General features: G+C 32.9%; 1 protein-coding gene across 1 annotated transcript; it reads right to left on the bottom strand.

Annotated features, from left to right (window-relative positions):
* Positions 1 to 8: 8 nt before the first annotated feature.
* LOC115227829 (protein pelota homolog) lies at positions 9 to 2,181 on the bottom strand. The gene is made up of 3 exons (XM_029798549.1): positions 2,113 to 2,181; positions 1,502 to 1,591; positions 9 to 287 (listed from the first exon to the last, which is right to left on the bottom strand). Exons 1-3 carry the CDS (start codon positions 2,179 to 2,181, stop codon positions 9 to 11), a joined length of 438 nt encoding a protein of 145 aa, XP_029654409.1.
* Positions 2,182 to 13,090: the final 10,909 nt, after the last annotated feature.

Consider the following 13,090-nt stretch of genomic DNA (forward strand, 5'->3'; position numbering starts at 1 on the left):
ACTTGCTGTCATTTACCGACAAATAACCAAACTTTATTAAAATCGCCCATAAAATTGGGTCGTTTCCTGGGAATATTGACTTGAATCTTATCTCGCTCAATAGTCATAGACTTGGTAATCAGACAAACATAGGCAGTTCCCTCCTGCATTATAATCGCCATGAGATCAGAATTGGTCATTGGGTTGACTGCCTGACTTAATCTCTCAACACAGTATGAGTCCCATTCTGATTTCCCCAACGTGACTTGTCGGCCGATACCCAACTCTAAAGTGTGGTAGGCTCCGATCTGAGTATAAATATATAAAAGAGGACCTTTACATATTTGTTCTCACATACATTCTTCCCTTCTACTCTAATCGTTGCTTCTTTAAGATCAACGTCAATTTTTTCTGATCGAATTGTGAGTTGAGTTTTCACTTTACAAGTCGTGACGGTCCCTGATGATGATTCGTTCACGACTTTTCTGTTATTAGAAGATTATTTATAAATTACCTTAAAGCATCTGATCGGAAAACGTCTCCGATATTCATAATGTTATAAAGGGACCAAATATCTTCGGAATCCTCGGGAAGTAAGCTTACATAACTTTATTTATATACAAATATGTACCCATCCTGACCAATTGGAGGTATTCTTCCATATATTTTCATTTTCTATTATTTATAGGGTGTTTAAATATATTTAATTATATAATAAATATAGTTAATATGTGGACTTTATTTTAAATTAAGTCTTTTAATGTTATGCCAGTAGTAGCTATTAGACATTTGGGGCCTAATAATGAATCAATGGCATTAAATAGATATATTTAAAATATTTATATTGACGTACCACAAGAATCCTATCCTGTATATAGTTTATTAGAAAATTATTAAATATAATATATATTTATTAATAGTAAAGAAAATATTAAATATTATAAAAATTTATTTTGGATAAAAATTGGAAAAGTTCAAACCTGGGCGGTCCGCCTGATGTTTTGCTAAAGGACTTAGCCAGTCTAATTCCGGCTTTATCCGATATTGGTCTGGTTATTAATTCCAGCAAGTCCGAGATTGTCAATCTCTCTGTTGAGCCATCCCTATTTAAGAACTCCTTCTCTCTTTTTTGCGGACTCCTTCCTAGTTGAGACAGACACCCCTGTCTGATCTGGAAATTCTGGGGTCACCGATTCTCGCCGTCTCAGCTACACGAATCCTCCTTGCCAAAAAAATTTTATAGCATCTCTTTGTGAAAAACTTTCTGCCATTGATTCTCATCCTTCATTCTACATTCTCAAGAACTATTTTTTGATCTAAAGAAATCGTTTATATCCTGAGGAGTTCACTTTGTTTTTATGTCACGCAAGTGCTGGAATTTTATGATTCCTTGGTTCGGAGGTCCGCCTGTCAGCCATACTCAGGCTCCTGGCTGAATGTACTCCGCTTTTGGATACTGTCCTCGATAGGGATTCACTCCGTTTTGGTATCTGTAATCGCCTTGGACTCCCTGTCTGCAGACCTCACCCCTGTCGTTGTGGGGATAAAGTTGACGCCTTTGGGCTACATCCTCTGTCTTGTCGAATGAGCGCCGGCCGATTTCCTCGGCACACTGAAATTAACAATATAATTCACAAAGCTCTGGAAAGAGCTGGTTTCCCTTCAATTCTGGAACCAAAGGGCTTTGTTTTCAAAGATGCAAAACGTCCAGACGGCTGTACACTTTTCGGTTTTGAATCCGGGAAGCAGCTCGTTTGGGACGTCACCTGTGCCCACTCTTTTGCCAAGGGAGCTTTGAATTCCACGGTTCGTCGGCCGACTAACGCTCCAGAGATCCCAAGGGAATTTATATCCCTTATTCAGAGGATCTCGCTGGCTGTTTTACGCGGGAGTTGTCTTTCAGTCCTGCGAGCCAGTACATAATAGCTAGATTCTTTTAACAATTTCCATTGATTTAATTTCAATTAACTTAATTAATTTAAATTATTATTTTTAAATAATATTGTAAATTTTAATAAATATTTTAAATTGCTATCTAGTTCACTAGTTGGTGAAAATGTCAAAACAACTAAAAAAGCTTACAATAATGAAGCAACTTAAAGATTTAAAATTCGATAAAACCAAGCCTTTTACTATCAACATTCCTGCAGGCGCTGCCGCTCCAGTACCCCCTCTTGGCCCAGCCCTTGGATGTGTTGTCATTTTACAACTATTTATAGAGAAACATTCAAATTGCTGCATTTTGCAAGGATTTTAATGAAAAAACAGAATCTCTCAAAGTCGGCTACCCAACTCCTACCACAATCTCTATAAATGTAATGTCGAGCTTTATTCGAAGGCTGATCGGTCTTGTAATACTATTATTCATCCTCCTCCCATAGTCTTTTTGGTCAGACTCGCGGCAGGAGTGGACCCTAATTCGGATGCACCACGTGAGCATATATTTAATAATTATTTTATTACTCAATTTAAATTAGAAAATTTTTAATCTGGAAAAATTATTATATTTAATAATTATTTTATTACTAAATTTAAATTAGAAAATTTTTTATCTGGAAAAATAACATTAAAGCACGTGTATGAAATTGCACTCGTACAGGCTAAGGATCCATTCCTGAGAGGCCATTCCCTCCAGTCAATATGCAGAACCGTCGTTAAGGAAGCTCTGAGTGTTGGTATAAGTGTCGTGGACCACATCGATCCTACAGAATATAAGGATTTTCTTCAAGGACAAGAGATTGAATATCAGCAATATTTGGTCCAACTTCAACAGAAACGAATTGGAATAAAATAACTTAATAAATATGTTTTTGTTGCAAAAATAAGTAAAAGATTGTTGTTGTCTATACTTCTGAATTGTCTTAGATGAATTAAGTAAAATTTTAAAGAATTTTACAGTCTCTTCACTCTCATTATTTTAGAAATATGACCATAATTTCCACGATTTTTCCATTAAAAATAGATTCAAACATTTTTCAGAAATTTGTGACATTCTTCGACTTTTCTAATATGTACGCAATGATGAATAATTTTAGTATGCTGCATTTTATTAGTTTTTTATATAAAAAGATATTAGACAAAGAATTGGTCCCTGCATGTTAATGAAGAAAAGACCGAACACATAAGAATCACAAGAGAATTAAAACATCTTTATGAAAACTGGAGTGAAAAAAAGAAACTGGGATCCCTGCTTTGTAATAGTGGGGACATGATTATAGAAGAGTCTTAATCAGTGCAATGCATAAGAAAATGCAAAAAATATGGAGTCGATCAAAGCAAATCAAAACAATACTATGAATAGGATTATATAACTCCTATATAAAGCCGGTAGTTGTGGCAACTCGGAAGAGTTCCACTGCCTAGACCAGTGGTTCTCAACGGTGGGCGATTCGCTTCCTAGGGGCGATTTTTTTTGGTAGGGGGGCGATGGCTGATTGCTATTATTTGAAAAATTAAAATCTTATGTTAGAAGTCGATAATCTTTGAAAAAATAAAGATATATAATCGAGTCTAATAACATGATATTTTTATTATATTTTATTTAAATTTCTAAGCGTGATTTCTAGTTATCTTTATGGGTCGTGTTCAAAAAAAGTCAGAATGTATAAAGATGAATATATTTCTCTCGGATTTATTAAAGATCCTCAAGATCCTGATAAACCACTTTGTCTTCAATGTGGTACAATTTTTTCGAATAAGGCAATGAAACCGTCTCGTTTGATTGAACATTTAAAGCGAAAACATCATAATTCAATTGGAAAAAAGCCAGACTTTTTTCTAGAATTAAAAAAGAATTTTGAAAATAAAAACACCTTACCGTCAATCTTTAATAAAAATATATCTCAAAATGTCTCTGGATTATCTTATTCATATAAAGTTGCAGAGACAATCGCAAAAACTGGTTGCATTATTATTTTAATTTATAGGTAATGCCCATTCGATTGCAGAAAATGTCATCCGTCCTTGTTTAAATTTATTTATAAACGATATCTTAAAAAAAGATTCTTCAAATATTATGAAGACTATTCCATTAAGCAACGACAGTATACGAAGAAGAATTGATGAAATTTCTAATGAAATTGAACAATCTTTAATTTTATTTCTCAGAGAACGCAAGTCTTCAGTCCAACTTGACGAATCAGTTGTCGTTGATAATCAGTCAATTTTGATGGCATATGTAAGGTATTACTTTTTATAAATACTTTTTATAAAGATATTTCGATGATGATTTTATTTTGCAAGAAGAGTTATTATTTGCAAAATCTTTAGTCACGGATAATACAGGATTGTCAATATTCAAAATGTTTGAATCTTATTTATTCTTAAATGATATTCCATTTGAACATATTTTATCGTGCGCAACTGATGGCGCAATGGCTATGGTTGGAAAATATCGTCGTTTTTTTTAGCTTTTCTAAAACAAAAATCTCCAATGTCCCCTTCAATTCATTGTATTTTACATCGGCATCATTTAATTGCAAAAAAGGAGATTATGTTAATTTAATTAATTGCAAACGAATTATAAATACATTCATTGAAAAAATTCAATTTTACAAATTTAATTTAAGTAATAGAAAATTTGGAAATTTCGATTTTTATGACCACACTTTTGATGACAACGATCTGAAAATTTATGAATTTCATTTAGAATCTTTGGAACAAGATTTGAAAAAAGATTTGAAGATTTAATTAATTTAAACTTTTCTGATTGGATGATTAATCCTTGGTTGCCCATTCATTATGATTCTGATGATGAATGTCAAGAAGAAATAATAGAACTAAAAAACGACGAAGAACTGAAAATAAAATTTAAAAATGAAAACCTGACACAATTCTGGAGAGAAAAATCTATAAAAATGAAATTCCCGAAATTATGGGAAAAAATGATGCCAATAATAATAGGTTTTCCTACGTCATACTGCGTAGAGAGAGGATTCAGCACTCTGAATAGTATGATCGGAAAAAAAAGAAACAAACTAAATATAGAAGAAAGAGGCAACATTAGAATTACACTTACGAAAAGAAGTACAAATTTTGAAAAACTTGTCAATCTTCATCAACCACAAGGATCTCATTAAAACTCTTATTTTTTAAATAAAAATTTTTACTAATGAAATAAGGGGGCGATATAAAAATTGGAGGGGCGAAAAAAATTCCAAGGGGGCGATACAAAAAAAAGGTTGAGAACCACTGATTTAAAATGTAACAGGAAGGGTATTTTCCCGTGGAAAGAAAACAAACATATGAAAAATCTGATTTAATTTGTTTTGATGTATAAAAACGATGTATTTCATTGTACAGAAAATTTATTTTATTTTTCATGTAATTTTTTTCAATTTAATAAATTTTTGTAATTTTATTTCCCTATTTTTATAAGTTGAATTTGGGGAGTTCTTTGCAGATTTTCCGGCAAAACTCCTAAGACACAGCCAATAGCGATAGACAGCTTTTCTCATCTTTTTTAAAATCGAAAATTTCTTCAGAAATTTTTAATGTCGTCAGAAATCAATTTAGTTACACTCAGAACGTTAATGTTTGATACAAAAGTTCTTTTTAAAGAGTTGGTTTTTGTACAAGCAAATGTTGCTCCTGAGTGTGTTTTAACCAACACGTCTTCTTTGAATAAATTTACTAATTTCATCTGCATCAAATGAACCATCAGTATAGTCAATAATTCCAGTCAGCACTGTGTCCTCATTTTTTATTGAACAAACAAATTGTTAAATACGTCCAAGTTAAAGCCAGATTTATCAAAGAAAACAATTTTCTAATTCTTTCTAAGCATCATATCAGATGCATATACCGCCCTTTTTTTCATGATCTCCTTCAAAGGATATTGAGGCTCTTTTTACAATCTCTTTTTAGGCCAGTTTCTCTTGTTGAAACACTCATCTTTGTTTTTGAGATAATAATATGTCACATGGGCGACTATGTCGCTATGGGCAGCCAGTCCTTTTACGTGTTTCTATGGAAACTGCAGAAAAGGTATTAAATATTGAATATAGCAATTTATATATGGAAGAGTGTAGATTAATCAATTATTCTAATTAAAAATTACATTTGAATTATCTTTTAAAAATGGCTTACCCAAAACTATATTAATTTTAACAGCGTGGTTACTCACACTTTGTGATGTCTGGGTTTAAGGGTTACGTCAGAAATATTTACGAATACAATCAAATTAAGGAAGCGTTAATCGGGATATTCCCGGAGGATATGAATGCTCGAAGCAAACACCGGTTGGCCAAAAAGGCTTCCAATTTTTGTCAAAAATGTCAGAAGAATCGTCAGCAGAAACATCATTTAATTTTGAGTTAGGGTTAAGGTTAGGGTTCAGATTTTGAATATATTTATGTTGTCACTTGCCAACGTTAGGGTTTAGGTTAAGGTTAGGGTTAGATTTTGAATATTTATGTTGTCACTTGCCAACGTTAGGGTTTGGGTTAAGGTTAGATTTTGAATATTTATGTTGTCACTTGCCAACGTTAGGGTTGGGTTAAGGTTAAGGTTAGATTTGAATATTTATGTTGTCACTTGCCACGTTAGGGTTTGGGTTAAGTTAGATTTTGAATATTTATGTTGTCACTTGCCAACGTTAGGGTTAAGGTTAGATTTTGAATATTTATGTTGTCACTTGCCAACGTTAGGGTTAAGGTTAGATTTTGAATATTTATGTTGTCACTTGCCAACGTTAGGGTTTGGGTTAAGGTTAGGGTTAGATTTGAATATTTATGTTGTCACTTGCCAACGTTAGGGTTTGGGTTAAGGTTAGGGTTAGATTTTGAATATTTATGTTGTCACTGCCAACGTTAGGGTTTGGGTTAAGGTTAGGTTAGATTTTGAATATTTATGTTGTCACTTGCCAACGTTAGGGTTTGGTTAAGGTTAGATTTTGAATATTTATGTGTCACTTGCCAACGTTAGGGTTTGGGTTAAGGTTAGGTTAGATTTGAATATTTATGTTGTCACTTGCCAACGTTAGGGTTTGGGTTAAGGTTAGGTTGTTAGATTTTGCAATATTTATGTGTCATTGCCACGTTAGGGTTTGGGTTAAGGTTAGGTTAGATTTTGAATATTTATGTTGTCACTTGCCAACGTTAGGGTTTGGGTAAGGTTAAGGTTAGATTTTGAATATTTATGTTGTCACTTGCCAACGTTAGGGTTTTGGGTTACGGTTAAGGTTAGATTTTGAATATTTATGTTGTCACTTGCCAACGTTAGGGTTTGGGTTAAGGTTAGGGTTAGATTTTGAATATATTTATGTTGTCACTTGCCAACGTTAGGGTTTGGGTTAAGGTTAGAGTTAAAGTTGTTACAAACTTTGCAAAAAATTTGATGGAAATTATAATTTGCTAATTGTGCAATTTATATTATCAAAAATAAAAATAATTCACATTATAATTTGCTATGTTGTAAATAATTTTACTATTTAAAGCAAGCATGGTTCAAATATAAAACCATTTCCTCAAAATTTAAAGTTCAATCATTAGTTCGAATCGTTTGCCTTTATATTAGTTGGCCTTTTAGTAAATATTTGCTATGTAGTTGCCATGGAAACACGTCAAGGCCAGGTTGCCCATAGGGGTCTGATAACCCATGTGACATAATAGGTCTTAGAGAAGGTTTTATGCTTCAAGTCTTTTTCTTTTATTTGATATTTGATTGATATTTTCGATTCAAATTTATATTTTCAGCGTGAGGTTTGAGTAATGTTAAAACTAAATTTAGTAAAAGAACTGGTTGATAAAGAATTTTAAAAAATAAACCATAAAAATATTAAAAAATCCATTTTATAGCTAAACTCATCCATTCTGTTTAGGAATTGTCCATTTAACCCTGATATAGTTTTTTTTCCTTAAAAAATAACGTTTTATAATTTTTTATGTGTATTGGTGTTGTATAAGGTCCTTTGCAATATATGTCAATAATCTCAGCTTGTAAATATCTATTACTACAATATATAAACATGGGATATCCCCTTGAACACAATACTATCTGAAATTTATGGTCCCAGGTTGATGATTATTTTTAAGATTGATTTCAGCACATCATGTTTTTTAGTTCGTTTATTTTTAATTAACTTTTGGATTTTAATTTTAAAACGATATTTATTAAGTCGTTTGTGAGAAAACTGAATTGATATCTTAGAACTACCATATCTTGCTTCCTAATTTATTTCCTTTTATTTAAGTTTAGTTGGTCAGTAAAAAGCCAAAAATAAAAAATTAAATCTATTTGAAAATAAAGTCAACTCCAAAACATGGAAGCAATTCGATTGACAATGGAAGAAAAAGACGAGACTTGATTAGGATTCCACAAATTGGATTTATTGAGAAAGGACTGCCAGCCTCCTCTGGACTGAATGAGTGAAGTGTATTCAACATGGCCGTCAATGTGCTCAGAAAAGGCAGTGACGATCCTCTCCACGGCGTCAGGCCAGAGATATGAGATGGACCGACAGAACAACATGAACATCATCAAACGGCCACACACGCCAGAATTGGAACCATTCTCCACATTTGCAAGGATCATTTCGATTTTGATTTGATGGGAATGTCGATGGAGGACACTCCTCGATTGACAATTGTTAGATAGTCCTGTCGCTCGGATATGAGCTCGTCAATCGATTTATCAGGGTTGGAGGTGAATTCGGAGTGGATTGCTTCACAGTTCTCATTTGATTGAGCAATTGTTTGGAATAATTCGAAAGTGGATATAACAACCATTCACAACAACACAAAAACAATTCTAATCAATATTATGTACTATTAATTTTGAAAATTAATATAATAATTATTATTAAAAATAAATTAATTAAAATATATTATGTACAATATAAAATTTAATTTTAAAATAATTATAAATCTATAGAATTTTTGATCAATATTAGATTTCTGTCAAACAATATTAGAATCATGAGGCCAGTAATTAGCTTAGCTATCTTTTCACTTCCTTATTGTTTTGGTAAATTAATTTATTGTGCTCCAAAAAAAAAATATTAGAATCACGTTAATCAATAATATAATTTTAATTTAAGTGGTTGGTCAATTAATTCTGAATTTGCTTCTTATAAACACACAAATTAGAAAATCAAATCTAATTGGAAGACTTAAATTTGATGTTCTGTTTTTTGATCAAAAAACTGGAATATGTTTTACAAATTCTAATTCTAAAAAATCAGAAATATTATTTCGGTTTTAGTTTAGTTTTCGATAGAGAGCCTTTCAGTATGTCTTAAAATTGTTTATATAAATTCAGCTGTTTTTATGATTAAGTAGTGCTTGGATTATTTACTCTAAATCTTTGTCGCACTACTCAATGATTATATTCTCCTCCTGTTTCATTTTATTAAATCACAAAACAAATAGCTGAACTATCTTCATTAGAAACACAGTTATTCCTTTTTAGTGTACGGCCGATAAACAACACCCCAAACTGATTATACCGCTCTATAATATCTTGCTTTTCAAATACATCAAGTTCACAAATTTTTTGAGATATAGATATCTTTATGCATCATTACAATAATCCAAAAAATATCTGGGGTTTATTTATTGTAGAGAAAAGTAAAATTAGTGAATTTTTGAATGTTAGTTATTTGATGATTTAAAAAGGACGAATAGTACAAAATTCTAAAATCATAAAAATGTTTTACTAGTAGTGTTATTGGAATCACGTTTGGTATAATCTGGATTGAATTAAAACATTATTTCCTTACTTTTAGCAAAAAAAGTTATCATTTAATTCAAGACCTTTGATACTCGATTGTAGTCTTTTTATTAATTCACTCTCGGTTTTATTTTTTATTAATTCACAGATACGAACATCTAACTAAACTAAAATGAAATATAAATCTATTTTACGTCTGTGTTTATGTTTTCTTTAAAATTCAGATTAAAACTAATTTACCTTCTAGAATTTGTTTGCAAATTTCAATTTCTCTGAAATTATAATTTTATTATATCTATTATTTTCAGTTGTTGTATTCCCATCATCTGCAAAAATGAAAAAAAGTGAAATACTTTTATCTACTCCTGAAGTAATATTCATACTATAATCAAATTAAATATTATTTACATTTTCGTTACATTGCTCTTTGTCATAAATGTCACTGTGAGCAAAATGGTCAGGAAAATCTTTTCTTTAAAGGAATCGTTATTTGTTTTATACTCTTATATTTTACTTTAATTTTGTACTATATTTCTAATTGCTGGTTAAAATAAATCAATAAATATTTCTATTCTATTTTAAATGCAAACTTTTGTTCAAAATACAAATATTTATGTACTAAATTGGTGAAATAATTGATAAACGATTTTTAGTTTGACAAACCCCTTACAACGAGAAAAATTCACTCACCTCACCCGATATTACTATTTGCTCACCACGACTGGCACATCTTGTTCATTAGTCCGTTAATTTTGATTTGGGAGCGATCACAACCTATTCTTATCAAAATCAATTGCACCCCATCGACCCGGTCAAAGCATGCAATATTTCACGATTACGCTAATGCCGACTGAACAGGATATAAAAAATATGTTGATTCATCCCTATGGAACTTTCATCCTCAGAATTTCAACTCCCTCGACACGGCAGTCAACTGCTTTAACAAAGTTATTCTAAAGGGGAGAGATCTATTTGTAAGAAAGGAGTCCTGAAACTCACGAAAAGAAAATACGACGCTAAAACAGTCAAACTAATAAAAGAAATCGCCTCAAACACAGTACACATCTGACGAAATTTACAACGAGAAGGATTCGGGTATTGAACATGGAGATCGCAGAAAGTGCGAGACGAGTGCAAAAAAGAAAATTGGACCGAGGGATGAACAAAAAATGCTCACTCTCGAAAATGTGGAGATGCTGCGTAACATTAAAAACGCCGACAGTACAAACGAAGATAAGTCACAAGGCTTATAAAAAATCGGAATCCTCTTCAATTATTAAGGGCAAACCGAAAAGGGAGCCTCCATAATCGTACTTCCTACTCAAGAGTCGCTTTAGAAATTCCCGACTAAAGAATACACGCTCCTGCGGACCAGACGGAATCCCAGCGATCATGCTCAAAAAATTGGGCGATGCAGCTATCTCTGCACTTACGAGTATTTACAACTACTCGTGCAACTTCAATTTCATTCCAACATTATGGAAACTGTCGTGCATTCACCCAATCCTGAAGCCTGGAAAACCGAAGGAGCAACCTGGATCATACAGGCCACTGTCCCTTTTATGCGTCCAGGCACGAATTCTAGAGAGAATGGTGATGACTTTGATTCGCCCCCTTCTCCCAGAAGTCAGTTTCCAACATGGATACAAAGAGGGGCGTTCAACTGTCACACACCTAAATGCTTTAATGAAGTTTATATCAGACGGTCTAAACAAGAAACCTAAACAGGAAAAATCCATTGTCTGCTCGATCGGCATAAAGAAGGCTTTCGATTCGGTCCCAAGGAAAATACTCACACAAAAGATCTATTCCTCAAATATTGATACGAATCTAAAACTATGGCTTAAGAATTTCCTGAGCGGCCGTCGGGGAAGGGCTTGCTGTGAAAACAGATCTTCCATATTGAGACTATTACCAAATGGGGTCCCTCAGAGTTCTCCACTATCTCCACTTTTATTCAATCTCATGATGAACGACATACCACAGCCAGAAGGGGACAACGATCTGTTATTACTATATGCAGACGATATTATCGTCGCATCAAAGGATGTGAGCATAATAAAAGCAACGGATAGAATACAGGATAACCTCAACAATCTGAGTTCATGGCTATATAAAAACGAACTGGAGGCAAGTCCGGAAAAATCTATTTTGACTCTGTTTACGAAAAACAGAAGGCTTGGGAAAGTCTCAATTGAAGCGAAGTTAGACGAAGAAATTATACCGCAGAGCAAAACCCAGAAGATTTTTGGTGTTACATTCGACACCTTTCTAACCTTTTCAACCCACGTCGAAAATGTAGTTATGGCGGGTGCAAGAAAGGTTAACTTTCTGAATGCCTTCCTGAAGAACGCAGGAGAATGCAAAGGCCTATATGGCCTAAACAACATATATAATCAATACTTGGAACCTACGATCGGCTATGCGTGCGGTATCTGATGAACAAACTTAAGTGCAAACAATCAATCAAAAATCGACAAAATTCGGTTGAAAGCGGCAAACCTGCTAAATACTTTCTCCGATAAAGAGATTATCCCAAAAGCCTGGAACAACAGAGAGGTTCGTCCTGAAAATCCCCGTCCGTACCGAAAATGCGTCGGGACAACGGCGGAACATCGGGAGAGGCTGCGCGAACTGCTGAGGGAGGCTGGGATCACCTGAATTCTTCTCTCTTTTGGCTATGACGGTGGTTTTCTGGTTCAATAAATAAATAAATCCTATAAAAAAGCATGGAAATGACTTGATCTCCGTGAGTTGACATCAAATGGCTTTTGTTCTTTGATCCACGTTTTTTGAAGCTCACAATAAACTGGATCGGCAGTTAAGTGTATATTCTCGAATATTACAAGAAAGTCGAGAAACCAGAAAGTATTTGCCAACTTATACCTGCCAGCGTGATTTCGTAGAAAAGATGGTGCTACAAAATAATATTAAAAATATTACAAACATCCAGTTTAAAATATGAAAGAAATGTCAACATAATTCCTTAAACCCGTAGGTTTACCGGAGATTTGACACCGGCACAGTGCATACACCACTGCATACCCCTTTCCTGCGCTATTGAGACTTTCTCCACGAGAGACCGGCGTTAAATTTACATTTTTGGTAAATACTTCGAGTCACCGGGTTGGATAACCCACCATCGAAAAAACTACCAAAAAAACATAAATATAATCTAAAAATCATCAGAAAATATAATTAACTTTAATTTTTTTCTTTTTTATTATTTTTTATATTTCTGCCTGTTGCATAAATCACACATTCATTCATTTGTGCTTTACATTTTTAAAATAAATAAAATTTTATTATATTTTAATGGAGTCAATAAAAAATAAGAATTAATTCATTTAAAAAAATCAAATTTTTAATCAATTTTTTTTAATCTACTTAAATGCACGTTTGATACTGTTTCTCCATTATCTTTATTAATAGTACACGTAGT

This window comes from Octopus sinensis, unplaced genomic scaffold (assembly GCF_006345805.1).
Source record: "Octopus sinensis unplaced genomic scaffold, ASM634580v1 Contig07220, whole genome shotgun sequence".
NCBI classification, from domain to species: domain Eukaryota; kingdom Metazoa; phylum Mollusca; class Cephalopoda; order Octopoda; family Octopodidae; genus Octopus; species Octopus sinensis.